We start from the raw sequence: 25,000 nt of genomic DNA, 5'->3' as shown, positions 1-25,000 counted from the left end.
TATATATATATATATCTATATATATATATATAAATATATATATATATATATATATATATATATATATATATATATATATATATATATATATATATATATATATATATCTATATATATATATATATATGTATATGTATGTATATATATATATATATATATATATATATATATATATATATATATATATATATATATACATATATATATATATATATATATAGATCTATAGTTTGTTGTCTTTGGGAAGAGCGGAAGGAAAAAAGTGATTCTTACGCCAAAACATACATCACTTTAAAATACTTTTGACTTTCGTCCAACATTTGCGTGTTGGACGAAAGAAAAAACCATTAATTTAATTACAAATAAATCGTTTTATAAAAAAACCACAAAAACGCAAATTTAAATGACCAGAATGTTTTAAAAACATTCCGAATGTTTTTAAAACATTCTGAATGTTTTTAAAACATTCTGAATGTTTTTAACAATATAAACAATGTTTTTATTTTTAATTTTTTTAACAAATTGTTTTAACTTTTATTTTTTTTTACTGTAAATTATGCGCGGAGTGTTGCTACATTGACTATCTTATAGCCTGACTCACTAGGAAGTGCTGCTACATCAACTGACAAATAGCATGACTAGCAAGAGAGTGCTGCTATATCGTCTGACAAATAGCCTGACTCACAACGGAGTGCTGCTACATCTACTATCTTTTAGCCTGACCCGCAAGGGAGTGCTGGTACATCAACTGAGGGTTTGGTTTATTATTTTAACAATAAAAACAATGTTTTTATTTTTATTTTTTTTAATAAAATGTTTTTATTTTAATTTTTTTTTACTGTAAATCATGCGCAGAGTGTTGCTACATCGACTATCTTATAGCCTGACTTGCAAGGGAGTGCTGCTACATTGACTGACAAATAGCCTGACTCGCAAGGGAGTGCTGCTACATCGACTGACAAATAGCCTGACCCACAAGGGAGTGCTGCTACATCTACTCTCTTTTAGCCAGACCCGCAAGGGACTGCTGCTACATCGACTAAGAATTTGGTTTGGGCAGGCAGTCTATCAATTAATAAAAAAAAATAATTCCGGTCTTGCATTTTAATTTTTACTCTTTGTCAACAAAATATGGAAACTTTTTTTTTCTGTCAATATATGCTAAAAGCTTGTTAATTTGTTGCACCCAATTTCACAATTTCAACCGACTTGATGCCAATCTGAAATGGTTTTTAAACAGCAATTTTTTGTCAACCTTTTTTTCCTAATTTCGAGGACTTTATAATAATAATACATGTTAATGGTTAAACATTATAAAATTAAATTTAGATTGTAAGAATTAAACTTATCTTATTTTGCCCATGTTTTCTTAGATTTCACTTTCATATATCAGAATGAAGAAAAAAAACCCTGATTCGACTAAATTATTTATAAACAATGATAAAAATTTGATTGGAAAAAGTTGTTAACAGAAAGTTATAAAATTTTGATGTACAAATAAATTTTGAACAAAATAAAACAAAAATAAAAAAACAATATAAATATTTAATATTATTAAAAGAGAATAATTATTAAATTCACATTATAATGTATTTTATTATTATTTACGGTCTTGTAAAATCTTACTCTCTGAAAAAACAAATATAAAATGTTTGTTAATTTCAGCTCATTTTATGTCTGAATTATTATATCTAAAATATTAACAAAGTGAAACCGTTTGAGTTCGATAAAAATACTGAAAAAAATTAAACAGTTCAAGTTGAAATAATAAGTTTTAGCTCTTTTTATTTTTCATTTCCAAAGAAAAATATGAAAAAAAAATGACTTGAAATAAATCTACACCCATCTATTTTTATCTAACATCCATCTATTTTTTATTCAGCACCCATTTATTTTTTAACCAACACCGAGCCATGTTTTGAGATTTTGCTGCGTAACGATAACGCGTAACGCATTTCAAAGAAAAAAAAACGCATTTACTTTGTTAATATACAAATATATTTTTTATTGTTAGAAGTTATATTGCGTCACTAGCGTATTTTCAAGTACCGCATTGTAATTAGTTATTTTATTAGCGCATTAAAAATCATACAGACAGTATGATTTTTAATGCGTTAATAAAATAATTTTTAATATGATTTTTTTTATCAATATAACAAAAGTGACAAATAAAATCTTAGTTTTAATTTGAAAAATTTTTATCATTTTTATCATTTTTTTCAAATATGAACTAAATTTTATTTTGAAAAAAATATACTTTTCATAAAACGTAACATAATATTTGTTTATTTTCTTATAATTTTACAGTTGGCTTTTGGTTATTTTATTAACTGTTAATAAATTTTTTCATATTTATTTTGTGAACTCTTAGTGTTTTTAAACAATAAAGAGTTTTATCGGTTACCGATAACATATTCGTGATCATAGTTTATTTTCATAAATTAAATGAACGTCATTAAAACTTTACGTTTATTGAATTAACAAAAAACTTTAAATAAAATATCTTATTAATAAAATAAATTGGCATTTTTTATCAAAATAAATCATTTTTTATCAAAATAAATCAATAATCAAAATAAATCAATAATCAAAATAAATCGTGCATTTTTTAAACTATTATGACAAAAAATAATTTGTATATTTAAAAGGAATTTATATATTTAATTCCTTAAGATAAAACATGAAACACTTTATTTTCTTTAACTAATTTTTAACAACAACAAAAAAATTAATAAACAAACTGTTCTTTAACAAAAAATCTATTAGTTTACAATTGCGGTTAAATGACTTTATTTCTTCTCAATAAACGTCACATAAACAATATCAAAAGATAATTTAATATAAATTAAATAAAAAGATAAAAGTTTTTGCGTAATGCGAAACTGCTGAACGCGTAGGCAAAAAAAATGCGAGCTGCGTAACGCTTCTTAACAAGGCCTGCAAAATCCATCAATTTTTTATCCTATGACTTTCAATCTTATATTCAACATCTACCTTTTTTATTAATTTTTTATATGAAATCTAAAATTTGTGTCCACTATCAAAAAAGTAAAGAAAATAATTGAAAGAAAGAAATTAAACTGAATAATAATGAAAAAAATAAATAAAAAAACACATCACCTTATTGATGGCAAAAAATTGAATAACTATCATTGAAACTCCTGTTAATAAATACAATAAACCAATGTCTGATGTATTCATACTCAATCCATCTAATAAATAATTTCAACAAATATATATAAATTATACACACAAAAAAATTTACTTATTTCATAGTTTGACTATTTATAATAAGTTTATTTTGGAATAGTTGCTAGCAGACTCGGTTTGGATAATTAAAACATGAAGTATTATTATTATTATTGTATTAGTACTGCTATACCTATATTGAAGCAGAATATAAAACTATTTTTACAATCTTCTATGTTCTCAAAACTCGATAAATCTATACAGTCTAACTGTAGTAAGCTCAGAAAGAATAATACATAATAGATAATAATAAGTAATTATTGTAAAAAATAAATAAATTTGTTATATTTTTATTCATTTGCCTACAATAACAATAATAAAATAAATTGAACAAATAAAATAAACAACAAGTAATAATAATACTATAATTCTCAGGTGTAGCAGCAAAAACTGGCAAAAGATCTTCATAACCAACTGCAGTCATTGAAAATATACCATACAGAATAACTGAGAGAAGAAAACTTTTTTGCCTGAAAATAATTTGTTACTGTTAATTTTTATTAAAGTTTTAAAACAGATAACTTTATGTTTCTAATAATTTTTTGTAATAAACATACACCATTCTTTTATACTTTGAGTGTTTGAACCGGTTACAGCAGAATATAATATCTTTAAAATGTGATATCTTTTTCTTTTCTTTTATGAGTAATGACGATTTTTCAGAAAAAGAATGGCCTTCCTTATAATCCACACAGTTATCATCTTTATTTTCTTTGTCACTTTTATTATTCTCATATGAAATTTGTTCTGTTTCAACATCCAAATTTCCCCTAACGGTAAAAAATTTAACAACATTAAGCAACAACAAAATATTTAAAAATAAAAACATAAAAAACTTTTAAAAAAAACAATAAATAAGATATTAATGAAAATGTTAGGATAATTATAAACAGTAATATTAATAAAAACAATGATAAAATAATAACTAAAAATAATAAGCAATTTAAAAAAAGTAATTTGAAACTAATAATCAATATTAAAAAAAAGTAATATTTTTGGATATAAAAATTTACTCACTTTTCTTTTTTTGGAAGTAGAAAAGATGTAATCACAAGAGAAATAAACAACCCCATGGCAATAATAAAGTTTGGAAGAAAAACTTTACATCTGTCGAAAAATGGATCTAAATAAAAAAACATATCTAGAAGTGACCAGCAATAGAATATAAAGAAAGCAATAATTTATTACCAACTAGATTTGAAACACATTACAACAATAATATGAGAACAATCAAATCTAAATTTATTTTAAAATTTTTTATGGATAATGCAATCCTGGAAAATTGATAGGGTATTAATAAATTTTCTTGAATGAATTTAACATAAAATTTAGCTGTCCGCAGTTACTTAATATTAAAATAGTGTTCTCATTAAATGAATATATATTAAAATAATATTCTTACTATTAATATATATTTTTAATAAATATATTATAATAAAATTTAATATATATATATATATATATATATATATATATATATATATATATATATATATATATATATATATATAATATAATATAATATAATATAAAATAATATATATTAATAATATAATGAATAGAGATTAATATAATTTTAAAGGAAAAAAATTTAGGAAAACCATACATTTCATGTGACAACTCTCTTACAGAAAATTTTCAAACCAACAAGTATTATACTAAAATATTAGCTTTGTAAATAGTATTTTATTGAGCAAACATTGATTTTGTAGCAGAATTTGCGCATAACACAGCATTAAATGCTTCCCAACAAAGTGAAACAGGATTACATAGAACATGAATGGACTTATTGGTAACCAACCATACATGAATTTCTAAAATATTACTTTTAGATGAGCCATTTTTTGTAATTATTTTATTTACAGACAACCACTTCTTTTCAAAAAGAATAAATGAAACTATGTTAATTTTTTGCATAAATTTTTGAAATTTTTGGTCTTTTAAAAAACTTTTCAAAATCTCTTGAAAATGCATTTGAAAAAACTTATTTATACTTTAAGTTAAGTTATAAAGGTAAGAAAAATGAATTCAATATATACTTCATCAAAAAAATCTTACAGCATTTAAATAAAAAGATCATTCATTTGCAAAAAAAAGCGTCTGGGTTCAGGTGCTTTAAAACAGAAAACAGTTGCTCAACACTTACTTGAGATTTGGGCAACAACAAGACCAATCAGCAAAAATTCCATAAAACTTCAGGTAAGAGTTTAAAGGCTTTTAATGACCTAAGTTGTAAAAACTAATCTAGGCTGTAGGATTTGTTTTTAAACATTGACTGAATTATTTTCAGAGCTGCTCAAAATTGTATTTCAATTATATCAAGCTGGATCTGAAATTGTTCTTCAGAAAAATTCTCTTCAATCTCCCACTCAAACGAGCTCAATAAGTTTGGTCTTTTCTTTGCGACTGGAGAATTATTGTTCACATTTTTTGTATCAGAGTCAGCAACATGAACTGAAAAAGAGTAACACGGTATTGCTTTCTTCATTTTGAGTTCAAAATTTTTATTTATTTTTTGCCAGTTGAATCAGCTCGTAATTAATTTTCCAAAGCTGCAGCTATGTAAGGAAATATAATTAGGTTTTTGATTATACTTTTATAAAACTACATAAATAAAGTTATAATAAAGAAATAAACATTTTCTTCACTCGTCATAAACATACAGCTAATATCTACATAAACTGCTGCAAGAAATAGCAAACTTTCTCATAGCATATTTTCTCTATTGATTATTCCTTTTTAAAAATCTTTGGCTAAGTTACTGTATTTCTTGTCTAGTTCATACTTTATTGAATTCCAATCAAAAAGGAACTCACCTGCAGTGCTATTCTCATGCTAATGACAAAAAGTAAGATCTTGCGCCATTTGCAAGATATTTCTTAATTTTTCCCAGATCCTCCAAAAACATGGTTTGGGGATGCTAAAGTTTTACTGGTTGAATCTAGAAGAATAAAAGATTTCAATAAAAGCATGTATGAATCTTTTAACTAAATAACAAAAACAAGGTTGAACTTAAAAACTAAATATAAAAAAAAGTAGTAATAACATTGAATTAACCAGGTTTATATTGCACCTGTTATTGAAAAAGAAAAAATAATTTTTTTTTATAGTTTAATGAATTTTACTTAAAATATAAAAATATACTGCAGCAAACTATGATTAGCCTCTCAATCTTTATGAACTGACAAGACCAACAGATAGCCTGATCTAAAACTGGCACTAGGTATGGGACTTGGTTTCAAAAGAAGTCAATACACTTTGAATTTCTTGCAGTTTTGTCAACTTTTTTTGCAGGGCTTTTTATTTAAGGCCTTTATCAATGCATCTTTTATGGCTAGTTGCAAAATGTGGACTACCATCTTCATCAAAGTTATCAACTTCTAATTGAAAATCAACACCACCATTGTTGATTACTTCAATGGTGCAATAAATATTTTCTTTTATTATAATTCACCGAAGCAAATCAATTTTTGATACAATATTTTGTGAATAATATTCAGTTTTACTAGCTTATCTTTTAAATGATTTCATTCACAATAATATTTAACCAAAATAAACATTTTATTTTAAATTACTTTAACTTCATTTTAAATATGGAAGAATTTAAAATAACTTGGCATTTTTAGAGTAAATTGCCAGCTTTACATGAATAAAAATTTGAGCAATTTTGCTCATATATTTCATCATGTAAAGCAATTACTATAAAAACCCAGAGTAAAAGTCAATGAACCTGTAATTTTAACACGGACTGGATGTAATCATATTTTTTTGTTCATTTGAAAAAGAAATGCTTTTATTTGTTGTGTGTTAAGAGTATTGCAGTACATCACAGTAAAAGAGGATTTGTTGCAAATATTACCTTTGAAACAACAGCCAACAGGATGGAGGATATTAACAGGTGTGAGGATGTTTATAAAATATTCAGAACATACACAAAGTCAATAAATACGCCTTTTTACAAGCTTTCTGCAATAACCACCAATAGAGTATTAGCAATGGTAAGTAAAAAGAAAAGATTTATTGTCCTCTGCAAAAAGAATGAATCATTTTCAAACTTTATTCCTACTAATGTATTATCCACCAGACAGCAATATGTTGTAAAATAGTCATTTGAGCATGTTATGAAATTGTTAAAAAAATAATCAATTCTATTTGAGCAGCTACATTGCAACACCAACTTTTCAAGGTCTTGTCAGAAGATACTGAAGATAAAGAACATGATCTTATTCTGCATACTGAAGTATGTTGGCTTAGTAAAGGAAAGCTTTTTCCATCATTTTTTTGAGTTTCATTAAAGAAATAAAAACATTTATAAACAACAAAAAGGAATATTATTATGAACTAGCTGAATCTTGCTAGCTGATTGATTTCACAAATATAGAAAATTGAATTCTTCAAACTTGGATTTGCAAGGAAAAGACAAAAACATAGTTGAAATGATAAGCTCTGTTAAATAATTTAAAGCTCAATTGGGTTTGTTGATATCACATCTGCAGATCAATTCTCTTGAACATTTCCCACATATCACAGTGAGCCAGATTTCAGTTTTAATTGACAAAATTAGAAATTAATTAAATATTAGGTCTTTATTTACTAAATTTGGCATGAGTAATAATGCGCTTCTTATGAAAGTGATATTTTTGTATTTGGTTGCTATGGATACCTAATTTTGCTTAGCAGCAACCTCTTTTTGGTAGTTGCAGATGTTTTATGTGTGTTATATACACTATAACTAGTTTGTGCATTAATATAAAGTTTGCTCTTCTCGCGAGGGAGATATTTATTATTTGGTTGCTATGGTTACCTAGTTTTATGGATACCTAATATACATAGCAACAACCAATTATGATTTTTTTAATGAGTGCTATATTCACTAAATTTGGCATGAATACCAATACAAGGTCATAGTTTATATGGAAGTCATGAATAATTTCATTTAGTAGCTATGGATACCTGTATTGTTTAACAACCACTTACTTTCTTTAGCTATACACAGATGAATGAGTTTTCAAATAAATTTTTATCAATTTTCAACCGTTCTATTTTGAATAACTATTAAACATTAAATATTTAGGTAACTATTTTTGGGAAAGATTTAGGTCATTAATAATGAAAGCAAAAAATATTGCAATAAAACATTGACAATTTGAAACACTAGCAATTTATAAAACATACATATATGCATAAAATAAGAAATCATATTTTAGGTGAGTTGACAGTTGGAACCTGAAGAAAATCACTAACTCCTTCTGGTAGTTGAGATTTTGAATTTTGAGAATTTGACCTCATCATGTTACTGATTATTGTGTCTGATGATCAAAAAGTCGGCATAATACATTATAGTTTGTCTTTGAATGACTGCATTTGCGTGTAGTTTTCAAGAAAACGTTTGAAATCCTGGATTCTTTTTTTGTTTCATCTTGGATTCTTTTTTTGTTTGTCGTGAGAGATAATTTTTTTTTGTATTAGGCGCCTACCACTTTTGGTTATCCATTTTGTAAGCATAGTGAAGACAGCATTCCATGGTTCTAGTCCATGTATATAATGGTGACAAGCCATATTGTAGACCAGAGTAGTTTGCATATTCATTTTTTGCTTCCATTTTTTCAATATTTTTCATCTCTTTTTGCCACTTTATCATCTACCACGGTTATTTCAATGATATGCAATATACTGATGTTATTCCATTGAGTTAGTTCAAGATTTGCATTTCTAATAAAAGACTTTTCTTCTATTGATACATCTGTTGTTTCTTTAATAAACTTAAAATACAGTGGAAAATGTTAAAGTTGACTTATGGTTACCAAATTATTTTTTTACAGCCATCAACAAAACAAGAAAGTTCAAACAAAACAAGGCATGTGAGAAATAGACTTTGTTCACAATCTGTAAGCACTTGAAGACTTACTTCAGCTGAATAGTTTGACACTACAATTTCAGTTTCTGGTGGCATGCAGTTTTTTTTCATTTCTTTGAAAATTGTAAGTTAGACCCAACAGTCATGGCTTTGTTTCTTAGTGTTTGGTAGTCCTACTTAGTTAACCCACAATCCACTAAAATAGCTAAGGCTTTTATGAGATAATATGGTGTTGCCACTGAGCAAGACCCATCTGAATCAGCTTTAAGCATTTGACCTAGAAGTTGTGCATCTTTTGGCCTGCCTTCTTACTTTAAAAGATGAATAGCAGATAAAATTAGCTCTTTTGAAGTTCTTAACTCTGCTAGTTCCTGACTTTTTCTATGCTTGGTTTTTGTGCCTGCATTTTCAAGTTGTACTTTTGCCTTCCCATGGAACTGGAAGTAACTGGGGGCAGTGGTAGTAATAGAAATGCATTATTGTCTACAGCAATATAATTCTCATTAAACCAATCCATGAAATTTTTTTCAAACACAGTGTTATTGATGTATGCAGCTTTCCATCTTTTTTTATATCCTTTGGTGAATTCATTTAATTTACGCTGCTGATACAAGAAAATTTTTTTTTTTTTTTTTTGTAGTTATTTTAGGTGCTCCCAGAAGTCCTTACGGTCTTATCACAGAGCACCGCGGGAGAGCATATAACAAGAAGTTCACGCCTCCTTCGGTACCAATGTCGCTTATATGGCTAGAGCTGGCATCAAATCTCTGACCTCTGGGTTCTGAGCCAGAACTCTAACCACTACGCCACGGCTGCTCAATATCCACTTTTAGTTTGCAACTTAAATAGATATATCCACTTTTAGTTTGCACTTAAATAGCTTAAAAGTTGTTCAGGAACTTTAAAGTTAAAAATGCTTATACTATTTTCATGTAAAAATATGCGAATATCCAATTTTGTAATCACCATGTCTGAAAATATTAACAATAAAATAAAAAACAGCTTGACTTTTTTTTTTAATTTAGCACATTTAAATAATGAAATAAAACTTTTATGTTATGCTAATTCTATTATTAATTTATTACATCTTAAAATGACATAAACATCTATAACTGTGGCTAAGTATTACCTTTTCAAATGTAATGAAATAGCAATCAATACTGTTGTTATGCAAAAAAATTAGGTATCCATTAAGAAAATTAGGTATCCATAGCAACCAATTAAAAATATGACTTCCATTTTAATACACGTATTTAATATAGTGTACATAGTATGAATAAAAAACAGTTAAAATAACATTAATGCAAAAATAAGCCGCCGCTACGCAAAATTTGGCACCATAGTGACCAAATTGTTCCCAATGTGTAGCTTCAATACATCTGTCTACGTCCATAAAAGCAAGTGTTTTGGATTCCTTACATGTTAAATAACAGTTTATGACCATTCATTTGCTGCAATCAAGATATAGATCATTCATTTTGCAAAATCAAGATATAGATCTCGAATCTTGTTTGCTAATAGGATTATCATCATACTCTCCTAATTATGAGGCACTGGCCAATGATATGCAATCTCGGTGTAGTTAAGGCAATTTTAAAATATTATAGCGTCTGTATGATATTTTGTAGACTATGACATATTTCCATTGAATGATCAGGTCTGTAAATTATTAAAAGATGATAAACTAATAAATTTTGCAGTACCATAAAATATAAAAGTTTATCGCGAAAACTTCCAGACCAAACATTTTTTTTATAATAGAATATTATTAAAATCACAATTGCTTGTCCAAATTTTAATAAGATTTTAAATAATTATTATTATTTTTAGGTGAAATGAACATTGTAGTTTAACAATAAGATATGTTCTGATCGGTTATTGGCAAATTTTCTTAATTATAAGCTCTTTCTTGGTCAGAATTCCAGTATTTTTTAATAAAATTGATAGAAATATTGTGTTTATATATAGTTAATAAATCAATAGAAAACTAAGGAACTTTTTTGAAAAGATTTTAACTAATTTTATGTAAATCCCGATGAGCGGAACTGATTTAAAGACTCCAAAATGGTGTTCTTCAGATTCTCTATTATGGGTAGTAAAAAGGTTTTGAAAATTATATAAAAAAAAGAAAAGTTTCTTTAAATATTAAAAAAACCTGAATCAAAAAAAATTATACCATCTAAAGCTCTTGTTTTCTAATTATAAATAAAAGAATTCAAATATTTTTTTAAATTGCCTTAACTACACCAAGATGCCAAAGATTACATTGAAACTTTATTTTTTTTATAAAATCTTTTCTTTTATTTGTGTTTTTTGTTTACTTTGTTTACGTTTTGTAAATGCATTTCTCTGTGTGTCTGCAATTTTTATAATAATTTTATTATTTTGAAACATTTTTGTTTATTATTTATTAATATATTATAAATATAAGAAAATAAACTATGGGAAAATGAGAAGTTGTGGAAAAAGTTTGTTGATTAAAACAAGGTTGTGCCTGCCACTAAAATTGATATTTTAGTATGTGCTCTAAAGTACAAAATGGTTGGGAACCCCTGCGTTAGAGTAACAACATGACTTGTTTTTTCAGTATTTTATCTGAATAACACAATGTCTCAGTGAAATGTACCCACAAGCAATATGCTAAAATGTAATTCAAGTAAGACTTAAATTAATTTATAATTAATATAATTGTTGCAGAGATAAATATCAGTTTCTCAAATTCTTCCTTTGTACTTTTTTTTTAAATTTTTTCTGATTTTTCTTTATTTTTATAATTTTTCATTGCAACTACCACTTTTTTGGTAGCATTAGTAGGCCATCTTCTCTCCTCTTTTGCTACAAGCATCATATTTATCCTTTTATTTTCAGATTTACTTGCAAAGAAATCTTGAATGAAGCAAATATTTTTCTTGACGTAGTCATTTGTTACCTGCATGTTTTTTATGAGCTGAACAAACTTTTTGTAGCTCTCCATATCATCCTAGCAGCCAGAATCTCTCCATAATCTAGCAGCCATAATCTAGCAGCCAGAATCTCTTGAATAATCTGTTAATTAAAATCTTCTTCAGAAACGCCAGCAATGTCAAAAAGTATTGAGCTTTCCCAACTAACAAGGTTAAAAAGTGCATGATTACTGTCCAAATTATAAACTTTTGCGGGCAAACTTTGTCTAAATATCTCTGGCAAGAACAACGAGTTGTTTATCTAAATGCTACATGGGAGGTTTTAAGCTTTTTATTAGAACATTTCCAAGATCCTTATACTTCCTAAAGCAAAAAGATTAATTCTGCTCAAAAGAGTCTTTTAACACTTATAAGTTGCAACATACATATATATATATATATATATATATATATATATATATATATATATATATATATATATATATATATTATATACTATATAAGAATATACCTAGCTTGAATAACTTGGGTTAATCATCTTAAGCAAAGCTTTCATTATGAACACAAATCAAAAAAGTTTTTTTGGCTTTTATGTAAAAGTTCAATCAGAAGCTTAAGTGCTCCAATCAAAGATAGATACATTAGATGCATAAAAATTAGAGTGCTTCAATCAATGATACAATATCAAGCCTATTTACTTCACTGAAGATCTCTGGCCAGACCTTTTTAAATTTAAACCTTAGTACCTCTAAACAAAACTCTCTCTCTCTCTCTCTCTCTCTCTCTCTCTCTCTCTCTCTCTCTCTCTCTCTCTCTCTCTCTCTCTCTTTACTGCGTAGAAAAAATTTGCAAACAGAAAACATTACCTTGAATGTTTTTTTTTACAATTCTTTTTACATCATCAAACTTAATATGATTCAATTGATTAATAGTGAAAAATAGAATCTGAGGGAAATCTTATAATTTGGAAGATTTCTTTATTTGAAACCATGATGGAGCATAAACTTTAACAATATAATGGGTAAGCTTCTTCAGACTTGCGTTTGGAAAAATATCTTGAGTGTATAAACAAAGAATTTGTATAGAAAGGGTTAACCATCGAGCTAGATTCATTGGACCTATTTTACAATTAGCCCATTTTTCTTCTACTTTACCTAATCCAATACCTTTATAAAATTCGTAAAGAAGCCTTTGATCATGACTAATATCTTTTAATATCTCATGTGAAATATATCCATCAGTGATAGAAGTTTGAATTGTTTCAAACTCTACTTGAGGTTGTCAATGAATTTCTTCAGAGCATATATTCCAAATTGGTCCACAAAAATTTTGTGGACTGGTTGTTTTTCCATCTAACTTTTTGAAAAGGGCTTTTAGTGGAAATTCATTCTGATGAAGGCTACAACCTTTTGTATGAAGTTTCCTTCCTATCAACTCCTTTAGATTAACCACCAAGCCACATCTCCAACTTGTGTTTGATGCCGTATTGTCTAAAAGAATAGCACGGATGCTCTCCAGACTGTCATATTCTTCAAGTATACTAAATTTCTCAAGAGCAAGAACATCCATAGTAGCACCAACAACGGGTATTGTTTTATGTGTCAAGTAGATCCCGTGAGGTTTGCCATCCTCATGTGTAAAAATAAGGTGATGCTCTACAGCAACACATTTTGTTATGAAATTTTTCCCTTTAAAACTAATTGCTTTTGAGTACATTTTCGTGTTCTTATCTATCTTTCCATCTAAACTAATGCAAAATAGTTATGTCTTCTCTTCTGAACTTGCGTTTTTTGAAATTATTTGTACTTTTGACTTAGCTCTGTCTAATTTGCACTTATCCATTAGAATATTATTGATATCAACTTCCGGTAGCAATAGATTTAATATCATGGAGTAAGGCAATTCCCAGAGCTGCGCCGAGATTTGAAGAACATCCGCCTCTGACCAGTTCCATTGGATATCTTGGAAACTTTTGAATTTTATAATCTACCTGAGTTCTTTTACTTGGTTTCCATTCATCCTGTTCCTAAAGTAAAAAATTAAGAATACTTATGATAAGTGATTTTATTATTAATAAGTGTTAAGTATATACTAATTAAATTAAAATTTTATGGCCACGCAAATAAAAATCCCTGGGATGTTATTATTTCAGATATGCATTCTCGAGGATCTGGTAATAAAAGCTCATTATTGTTTGTCATGTAATATATTTCCTTCCTTCTGTTTAATCCTGTTGTTTTGTTTTAAAGCAGATGTATCTACTGAAGACATCTAAAACAACTCTTTTGATTCTGTTTTTAAACGCTGGTCCCGTATATAAGCTCTTTCTTCTATTGGGACTTTTGCTTCTTTAGGGTATATACAAGTAATGTGTTCCATTTTGCCTTGATCCTTTTTTTCACTTTACATAAGCACTTTTACATGACACAATATCCAATGAACAGCAACAAACAGATATGTCAAAAAGTTTATCTAGTTTAGAATCCAGGTTTCGTTTGATATTTGCTCTACCGTTTGCGGTTTATGTTTTTTACAGTTGCAAATAGATTTTTAATTTTTGTTTCAATAGATTTATCCTTTATAAAAAGCAATCGTAGATTGACGGATAACCATATAGATTTTAAAACGCATGAAACACGGTTAACAACTGCCCAAAAGTTTGGCTTTATGTCAGAACAATCTAAGAAGTAATAAACTTGAATCAATTGTCTGTATGTGCTTGGATCTGTTGAAATAAATCAAAAGGACAATCTTTGTAATTCTCTTCACTTTTCGATTGTATATAGGGCCTTTTTTATATTTTCATTTTATATTTTTTATATTTTTGGCATTTTTTATTTTCTAAAACTAATTACTTAGTTCATATTATTATTACGAGACACACGATTTGCAATAAATTAGTAACACTTAATTAAAGTACTAAACTATTTAGGTTTTGCACAAAATAATAACTTACTTGATAATAATATTTTTACAATTAGTATACTAAATTACTAAAAAACGTGCTTATTGATCACTTTAATCTATTTTCACTACATTATATCATTCTACAAAAATAACATTTATAAAATGTAAACCAGTTAAGCATGTAAATTTAGTTGTATAGACTTGGGTGAATTGAAAAGTATATTTTAAGAAATATTTATTAGCTGCTTATAAATTTGATTTTTTGGCCTTAAGTTAAAAGCAGTCAGAGACTTTACTAAAAAATACAAAATTACAAAGTTAAATATTGTTTACAAACAAAGTACAATATATGCGTGCTTTAAAAAATGAAGAAAAATAAATTTTATAAAAAAGCAAAAAGTAGTTTACGAAGTATGCAAATCCACTTACTCCATCAAAGTTCCACAAAAAAATATTCAGTTAAAACACTTAAGTTTGCTATTTTTGTTACTTACATGTAAATATCCAACTTTATATTATTTAGCAATACTTACATACCAAAATCGAACTACCCTAATATATATATATATATATATATATATATATATATATATATATATATATATATATATATATATATATATATATATATATATATATATATATATATATAGATAATTAAATATATATATATATATATATATAAAATATATATATATATATATATAATATATATATATAAACTGGTACCAGTATTGCAACTGCTTGAATTAACTGCAAAAATAGAATATTCACAACTATATTATTGAAAAATGCTCAAAATTTCTCTTGCCTACATTTTTCTTTTTGAATTTTCAATTATGTGAACACTCAACAAAATGTCTTCTGATACCGGCTTAATTGGAGCTAAAGCCAGTCTGTCATTTGCAACAGAGATATTCTTCTGCTCACAAGTTTAATTTTAATTTGCAACATTTATTATTTTTGTTTTAACTTATCTATGATTTCATTTCTAATAGAACCACCATGTTTTTCAATGCTAACATATCAGTTTCTATGAAGAGTTTATAGAGCGACATTAACATTACCAATACTAACATTAGCACCATTAAGAATACTAGTTAGAATAATGAAATGATCTCTACAACTTATACTGTATCTTGTAGCACAAGCAGATGTTTCTTCAAGTAATCTCTAAGAAGTTTTTGCTGTTCTTATTCTGTCTACAGAAAACATAATTAGACTCTGGATATTTGAATGATATTCAGAAACTAAATACTCAGATGTAACATCTCCATTTTCAGAAACCTTAGTTGCTTATGTAAAATACATTTTTTCTGAAATCTGTTTATTATCTTTCTCTTTTATGCTTGTATTTATAGCTTTTGTCTGACTTCAGATATGAGTAGTACCTGGCATACCTAAAATAATTAAACTTTTTTCCTGTTGCATGAGATATTTAAACTGATTTTTTATGTATTTTTAAACTGAATCCAAATATAAGACCTGTTTCTTTTGGCAAGCTCTAGTTTTTTTGCAATAACCAATTTATTAAATTTTTTTTAAATTATGCTTTTCATAGCTAATTTTATTCAATAGTTATAAAAAAAGTAATCATGTCATTGTATTTATTAGATCAAATATATAATATTATGGCTTCTTCAAATTGACAAATGTGCAAGCATAATCCTAATTATTCCATTATATCTTTGGTTGCTATACACTTGTTCGACAAAGATGAAACATTATTAATTTTGTAAAACTAGCATATAAATCTTATTTCAATATTAAACTTAGCAACCAAGACAAAAATTGGGCTCCACATACTGTGTACCATTTTTGTAAAGAAAGTCTTCGAGATTGGACAAAAAGAAAAAGATAGAATTTACCTTTTGGAGTCCCCATGATTTGAAGGGAACCACTAAATCACATTGACAACTGCTATTTTTGTCTAGTTGATACTACTGGTATTGGAAAAATAAAGAGGCAAAAATAGCTTATCCCAACATTCCTTCTATTATTAGACCAGCTCAACATTCTAACAAGATTCCATTTCTAATTTTTTAAGGTTTATTTTCATCAGAAGATGAACAAAGCATGTCTGCTCCAGAAACAGAAGAATTTTTACCAGATTCGGAAGACTTCTCATCTAATGCTAAACACAATTCAATTTGCCTCAGTGTTTTAGTCAGATAGAACTGAATGACTTAGTTCCTGATTTAGGACTTTCTAAGCAAGCAGCAGAAGTATTAGCATCATGTTTAAAGAAAAAAAACCTACTTGATAGCTTTGCAAAAGTTTCTTACTTTAGAACAAGAGATGAAACCTTTGTTAACTTTTTTTCAGAAGTCAATTTTTTTGTCTACTGTCATGACATTTTAGGTCTCCTATTACAGTTGGGTATTTCTGTATATAATCCAACAGAATGGAGACATTTTATCAATAGCTCAAAGTTAAGTCTCAAATACGTCATTATTGCACAATGGAAATATTTTTGGTTCTGTACCAATTGGTCATTCTGTTTATTTGAAAGAAACTCACGATGACATTAAAATGGTGCTTAACTTGATTAAATATTATAAACACAACTGGATTATTTATGTAGATCTAAAAATGGTTAACTTTCTACTTGGTCAGCAAAAAGGTTTACAAAGTTTTCATGTTATCTCTGTATGTGGGACAGTCGAGCAAGAAATCAACACTGTGTACAAAAAGAATGTTTCATTCGCAAGGCTCTCACAGTGGGAATGCACAATATTGTGAATGAACCCATTGTTATTCAAAATAAAATAGTTTTTCCATCACCCTATCTTAAGCTTGGATTCATGAAACAATTTGTTAAATCACTGAAAACTAATAGTGATTGTTTTCAGTATATAGCAGGGGTGGCCACAATAAGGCCCGCAGGCCAACTCCGGCCCTCAGCAACCTTTTATCTGGCCCGTCAGTTAATTGTAAAGATAATAAAAAAAGTATAAGTAGATATAACATTGATAAATTATATAATATTTAAATTTATAAATTAATAAATTTTAAAATGTTTGTAAAAAAACAATCGCTTTAAATAATTAAAAATATATTAAAAAAATCCTGCTGGCAATTAATCGCAGGATTAATTTCCGGCACTGCCAATTACCATTTGTTTTTCTTAATTGTAAATGACATCTTCAAAATCAAAACAACGAAAAATTGACAAGGAATGTCGTTTATTTAACGATGAATGGCAAACTAAATACTTTTTTTTGAATGTAATTCAGTGCTAGTATGTTTAATATGTAATGAATCGGTTTCAGTGTGCAAAGAATATAATTTAAGGAGGCACTATGATACAAAACATTCAAAAACTTATAATCAGTTTGTCAACGAGGTGCGGAAAGAAAAATCAGTTAAATTGAAAAATAAGTTATTTGAACAACAAGATTTGTTGAACAGAAAATGCTGCTATTGCAGGTTATGAAGTGAGTCTTCTTTTAGCTAAAAATTGTAAACCATTCAGTGATGGGTAAATTATTAAGGAATCTCTTGAAATTGTGTTCAAAAACATTTGTCCTGAAAATTGAAAATTTTAAATAATATCTCCCTCTCAAGACAAACAATTACACGAAGGACATGTGATATTGCTGATGATCTGAGTTTGTCATTGACTGAAAAAATAAAAGCATTTCAGTATTATTCAATAGCTATTGATGAACCAACTGATATATCAGAAACTGCTCAATTAGCTATTTTTATTCGTGGTATTGATAATGATTTTCTTGTTACTAAAGAGCTACTTGACATCTATCCTATGCAAGGCAGAACAACAGGAGAAGACATTCTTCTTGCCATGAAGAAAGTTTTTAAAAAGTTCAACTTGACTTACAACAGATTAATTTCAATTACATCAGATGGTGGCAGCTCAATGATTGGAAAAAAAAATGGCCGTTGTTTCCAGACTAAAAAATGAAATGGCAGAAAACAACTTGTCATTAATTAAGCTGCATTGTATTATTCATCAGCAAAATTTAACAGCAAAGACTATGGATGTGGAAAATGTAATGCCTGTAGTAGTTAAAGCAACAAACAACATTAAGTCCATTGCATTACTAAGTAGGCAACTTGAGGCTTTTCTTGCTAAAAAATGACTCTGAATATGGCGGTCTGCTTTATTATACTGAGATGAGATGGCTTTCTAGAGGTAATATGCTGAAAAGAACTTACGATTTGAAACAAAATATGTTGGATTTTTTCAAAATTATCAACAAAGATTATCCACCAGAGCTAGAAGAAAAAGAGTTTATTGAAAAATTTGCATTTCTAGTAGGCTTGACCCAACATTACAATATACTTAACAAAGAACTCCAACGAAAAGATCAATTAATTGGAAAAATGTACAACATTCTAGCTTTTCGGTTGAAATTAACTTTGTGGGAGCAGCAGTTAAGAACTGGAAATTTCCATCATTTTCCAAATTTGGGTGAGCTGAATCCTGGAAACACAGCAAAATTTGTTACCTGTATTGCTGAATTGAAAACAAGATTTTCAAAAAGGTTTGCAGATGTTAAGAATCATGCAGACAAAATCCATTTGTTCACAGTGCCATTCTCTGCTGATATTGAAACTGTACCAGATAAATTCCAAATGGAGTTAATTGATCTTCAATGCAGCGATGCTTTGAGAGAAGAATATAATAAACAAAATTTATTGTTATTTTGCAAAAATCTTGACCAAAATAAGTACACCAACTTAGTCAACAATGCAAAAATGATGGGTGTCTTGTTTGGTAGCACATATTTGTGTGAAAGTGTTTTTTCTCGTATGAAATTTGCAAAATCCAAAGCAAGATCTGTACTGACAGATACTAACTTGCAGAATACATTAAGAATCGCAACCAGTCAGTTGCCTATTGACATTAAAAATGTTATGAAAAAAAGGCAGGTTCGTGATTATCAATAAACTATAGTTTGTATTATACCTAATAGCCTTGGGACCAGCATATGTTGTTAGCTAGTAAATGTGTGTGTTTGAGTGTTATTCCTTTGCAAATCAATATTTTTAAATAAAATATTTTTAAAAAACTATAATATTAAAAATCTCCAGCCCCATTTAACAGTTAAAAAGCTAACTTTGGCCCTTATCAAAATAGTTGTGGCCACCCCTGGTATATAGTTACATAATTACCAGGTTTTTCAATAGAGGAAAAAAAAGCAGGAGTTTTTAATGCGCAACAAATGTGGTATCTTATAAAAGATAAAGAATTCATTGAAACAATGAATATCTAAGAGAAAACAGCTTGGTTGTTATTTATGGTTGTTGTAAAAAACTTTCTTGGAAATAAAAAGCAGAAAACTATTCAGATTTAGTTGATAAAATGTTGAAAGCTTTTTGTGATATTGGATGCAAAACGAGTATAAAACTTCATTATATAAATAACCATCTTGACCAGTTTCCTGAAAATCATGTTGGAAAAAAAAAAGGATGTTGGGACATACACATGATGGCAGACTACTGTTAGGTCATCAACCGACTCATAAAAACGGTAGGAAGCTCTCTATCTGGTAGACCATCGATAAGGTATTTCAGAAGAAAAAAATTCTCCTTGGATTTAAAGAACAACAATAGCTTTTTCTTTTAAAACTTTCATTCAAGTTGATATTTTATATATCTGGAAAAACAAAACTAGCCTATATTTATACAATGTAAAATGTAATTGGACAATAAATTTAAATAGTTAATTAGGCAGTAAAACAGAATTGGGCAGTGACTAATTGTGTAATACAAGATGAAAATGAAAAGTTACAGTTTATTGTAAATGCTTAATAAATTTTATTTCAAAAAAGTAAAAAGAAAACAATTAGATGATAAAACTAAAAAAATTAATAGTTTTTCAAAAAAATTGGACTAAATCGCTTCAAAAAACTCCCCACATAACATCCCTAGAAAAAATGGCAAATTGTTATAATGATTAGTTATATATTAAATATGTTGTTGAAACAAAATTCCGTAATATTTCTCATTATTATTTATAACTGAATTGAATCAGTAACAAATTTTCATTTTAACATTATGTTTAATGCCCTTTAACAAGATGTTTTTGGCACTTGTTAAAAAAAAGTTCCCCATTTATAAATTTGTTGCAAAACCATTTTTTTTTTGTTTCTTGAGATATTTTTATAAGCATTTTAATTAATCTTTAAGCTAAGAAACAGTTTCATGCATTTAAACTGCTTAGGTTTTACAGCAGTTTTTCATTCAACATTTTTTTTGTGTGAATAATTTGGCATTTTGTTAGCAGAGTAGGCAGAAAACCAATGACATAAGACATAACTTGCATGATAATATATTTCTAGTTCAGAAAATGTTGAAATTTTGTGTTACCACAAATTAATACATTGTTTATTTTTATTTAGTTTTAATTCCTTTTTCATCAGAAGTAATGTAACTAACCAAAATGCAGATATGTAACCAACCAATATGCAGATATGTAACTAACCAAAATGCAGATATTTTTCAAATAAAATTATCCCCCGCAGATAAACAATTCCTTACTTAAAACTTAATTCTAAAATGAACTGTGATGATAAGAAGATGTAAACTTTTTGATTAAATGTTCTTCCACAGTGTTCTGTAACAACACTGTTTGTTACTTCTTGGAGTACCTTAATAACTTTAAAAAAAATTACAGAGTCCAGGAATCCCAAAATCTTGATGGACTCCTAAGACTCCGAAGATCAGGCAAAAATAGAGACTCCAGGATCTCTGGTAACCTAAAATGAATTTAACAGAAATTGAACAAAAAGCACAAACTACCTTTACAAAACATCAAAAACACATAAAACAAACAAGAAGCACATACCTTTTTTAAAAACATTAGGATATTTTTCGTTTGGAAACACAAGAAATCCTATATTTAATAAACCAAAACAAACTAAATAAAAAGTTCTTCAAAGATTTTATTTTATTTCACACACACACACACACACACACACACACACACACACACACACACACACACACACACACACACACACACACACACACACACATGTATATGCAAACACTTACAATAAGCTATTACTTACCAGCCATGCTTGGTCCTAATATATATCCAATATTCATTGCAGAAACAATAACACTCAGACCAATAGAGAGATTAGTATCATCAGATATATCTGATATAATTGATTTGCTGATAACTATCAACCCTGTTTAAAATATATATATATATATATTTATATATATATTTATATATATATATATATATATACTAAGTATATATATATATATATATAAATATATATATATATACATATATATATATATATATATATATATATATATATATATATATATATATATATATATATATATATATATATATATATATATATATATATATATATATATATATATATATATATATATATATATATATATATATATATATACTAAGTATACATATATACTATATATATATATATACTAAGTAATGCAATACTGTTTGCAGAAAAACATACAAGTATTAGCGAAGAGAACATCAGAGTCATTAAACATTGCAGAAAGTCCTTGCTATTTTTTAAAAACGAAACATGGAAGAAAAACTTAGCACACGACTGCTTTGATGTCACAAAGGGTTGCTTTGATGGTGCAGAAGTTTGTGAACTGGTGGGCCTATATATATTAGACTCACTATCTAAAATAATAAATAAAGAAGACGTTGGACTATATCGTGACGATGGTCTAATGATACTTTGTAAAAAAACTGGATCACAAATTGATAGAATACGTAAAAATATAATTAGAGTTATAAAAACGATCGGTTTTAAGATAGAGATCCAAACAAACCTACCCGCAGTCAACTTCTTAGATGTATCCTTTAACTTAGAAAAAAGCTCCTACCAACCTTTCAAAAAACCAAATGAATATCTAAGTTACATCCACTCTGATTCCAACCACCCTCCGCAAATAATAAAGCAAATCCCCATCTCTATCAACAACAGATTATCACAAAACTCCTTGAATGAAAAAACATTTAATTTATCTATACCAGAATACGAAGATGAACTAAGAAGAAATGGCTTCACTAATTTTGATTTAAAGTATAACCCCCAAAAAAGAGAAAAAAAGACAAGAAAAAGAAATATAATATGGTTTAACCCCCCTTACAGTAAAAGCGTCTCTACAAATGTCGGACATATCTTCCTGAACTTAATCGACAAACACTTTCCAACATCCCACCCCCTAAGTAAACTATTCAATCGAAACACCATCAAATTGAGTTACAGCTGCACCAAAAATATCGAAAGAATAATGAAAAGCCACAACAAGAAAATTAGTTCAGAAAGACCAAAAGAATACCCACCCTGCAATTGCATAAAGAAAGAAAACTGCCCTATAATAGGAAAATGTAGAGCCTCTAATGTTATTTATAAATGTATAGTATCCCCCGCTAACACCACAGAAAAAGTATATATTGGCCTAGCAGAAAGTGAATGAAAGAAAAGATGGGCTAACCACAAACACTCATTCACAAATAAAAATATGAAAAATTCATTCACCCTTTCAAAGTATATATGGCAGATAAAAGAAAACTTAAAAATAACACCAAAATTAACTAGGTCAATAATTAAACAAGTCCCCGCCTACAGCAACATAACAAAAAAATGCTTGCTTTGCCTTCATGAAAAACTTTGCATAATATCATACAAAGGTACGCAAAAATTATTAAATAAAAAAACAGAAATTATTTCTAAGTGCTGTCACGAAAACAAGTTCTTGCTTGACAACCATGAGCCCAAAAATTAAAAAACCAAACCACGCTCGCAAATAGTTATAGTTTTATAATTGTTTTTGAACGCCACGATATTTATTGAGTATATTTTTTAACGAAAAAAACAATGTATTTTTTACCTGATGATTGCTAAACACATGAAACTTTTGGTAGTAAAAATCTTTTAGTTATTTTTATTTAATCTCGTCAAAAAATCAATTATATATATATATATATATACACATTTTTATTATTTAGGCCCTTCAGTCTCTTCACTTAATGAAAATATAAAATACTTTGAACTATTTAACTAACCATAAAGCTTAAACTAATTATGAACGAACAAATATTAAAATAATAAAAAATAAAAATACTGACCCATGCACAAACCTTGCATAGATCTTGTAACAACAGTCCAGATAATATTGAAACTAAATCCGAACATAAAAGTAGCCATGGTAAGGCCTGCTCCAGCCCAAAGTAGTGAGACCTTTTTACCGTATTTGTCACATACAAAACCCCAAGTGGTGCTAAAATATATGAATATATACATTGGGTGATGACTTTTATACAACCTCATTTCCCTGTATCATAATTTGATGCAATTTTATTTTAGATTAAATAAAATATTAAATTTAAGCAATTTTAATAAAAAAACCTCACACACAAAATGATTTTAAGAATTTTATTTATTAGCTTTTTGGCCAAATTTTTGAAGTCACTGTACACAGATATAAAATTGAACACAAGCTGTAGAGTCACATGCATATAACATTATATAGGATCATCAAACGCACAAGGAAGTCAAACATTCACAATAATGGCATTAGAGAAAATGAATCTCAGTAGGAGGTTGTATATATATATATATATATATATATATATATATATATATATATATATATATATATATATATATATATATATATATATATATATATATATATATATATATATATATATATAAATATATATATATATATATATGAGGTTGGCAATTTTTTGACAACCTCAAATACTTCTAGGTCGACAGTTAGGTTAGCATTGCTCTATGCCGATTTCAAGAGTTGCCTATGTATATATACAACCTACCCAAATTCAGAAATAGATTTTTTTTTTTTTTTCAATGTATTTGTCAGTTAGTAAAATATTTTACAATCGTAATTAATAAAAGAAAAAATTTTTACATGACTGGGGCTAGAAGAAGACAAAATTAGTCTTATCATTAAGCCCCGATGATGACATTTTTTTTTTTTTTTAACAACAAAAATTTTTTTTTTATGAAAAATGCCTACATACAGCAATGTTTTTGCAAATTTCATTACAGAAGGTGCTGGTACGGTGGGTATCACTACC

At 27.5% G+C, this 25,000-nt stretch overlaps 1 protein-coding gene across 3 annotated transcripts in view; it reads right to left on the bottom strand.

Annotated features, from left to right (window-relative positions):
• LOC136085811 (uncharacterized) overlaps window positions 1–25,000 on the bottom strand; it is a 57,303-nt gene that overhangs the window by 19,259 nt on the left and 13,044 nt on the right. For 2 of the 3 annotated variants that reach the window (XM_065807345.1, XM_065807347.1), the window contains exons 5-11: window positions 24,023–24,174; window positions 21,957–22,079; window positions 21,731–21,778; window positions 4,267–4,372; window positions 3,807–4,019; window positions 3,613–3,719; window positions 3,121–3,212 (exon numbers count right to left, since the gene is read on the bottom strand). In XM_065807345.1, the coding sequence (XP_065663417.1) occupies window positions 3,121–3,212; window positions 3,613–3,719; window positions 3,807–4,019; window positions 4,267–4,372; window positions 21,731–21,778; window positions 21,957–22,079; window positions 24,023–24,174 (841 nt within the window). The remainder of the gene's footprint in view (window positions 1–3,120; window positions 3,213–3,612; window positions 3,720–3,806; window positions 4,020–4,266; window positions 4,373–21,730; window positions 21,779–21,956; window positions 22,080–24,022; window positions 24,175–25,000) is intronic. The other variant, XM_065807346.1, reaches the window with a different exon arrangement.

This window comes from Hydra vulgaris, chromosome 10, assembly GCF_038396675.1.
Source record: "Hydra vulgaris chromosome 10, alternate assembly HydraT2T_AEP".
Classification (NCBI taxonomy): Eukaryota; Metazoa; Cnidaria; class Hydrozoa; order Anthoathecata; family Hydridae; genus Hydra; species Hydra vulgaris.
Note: the sequence above shows the minus strand (reverse complement) of the source record. Positions and strands in the feature narration are given on the sequence as shown.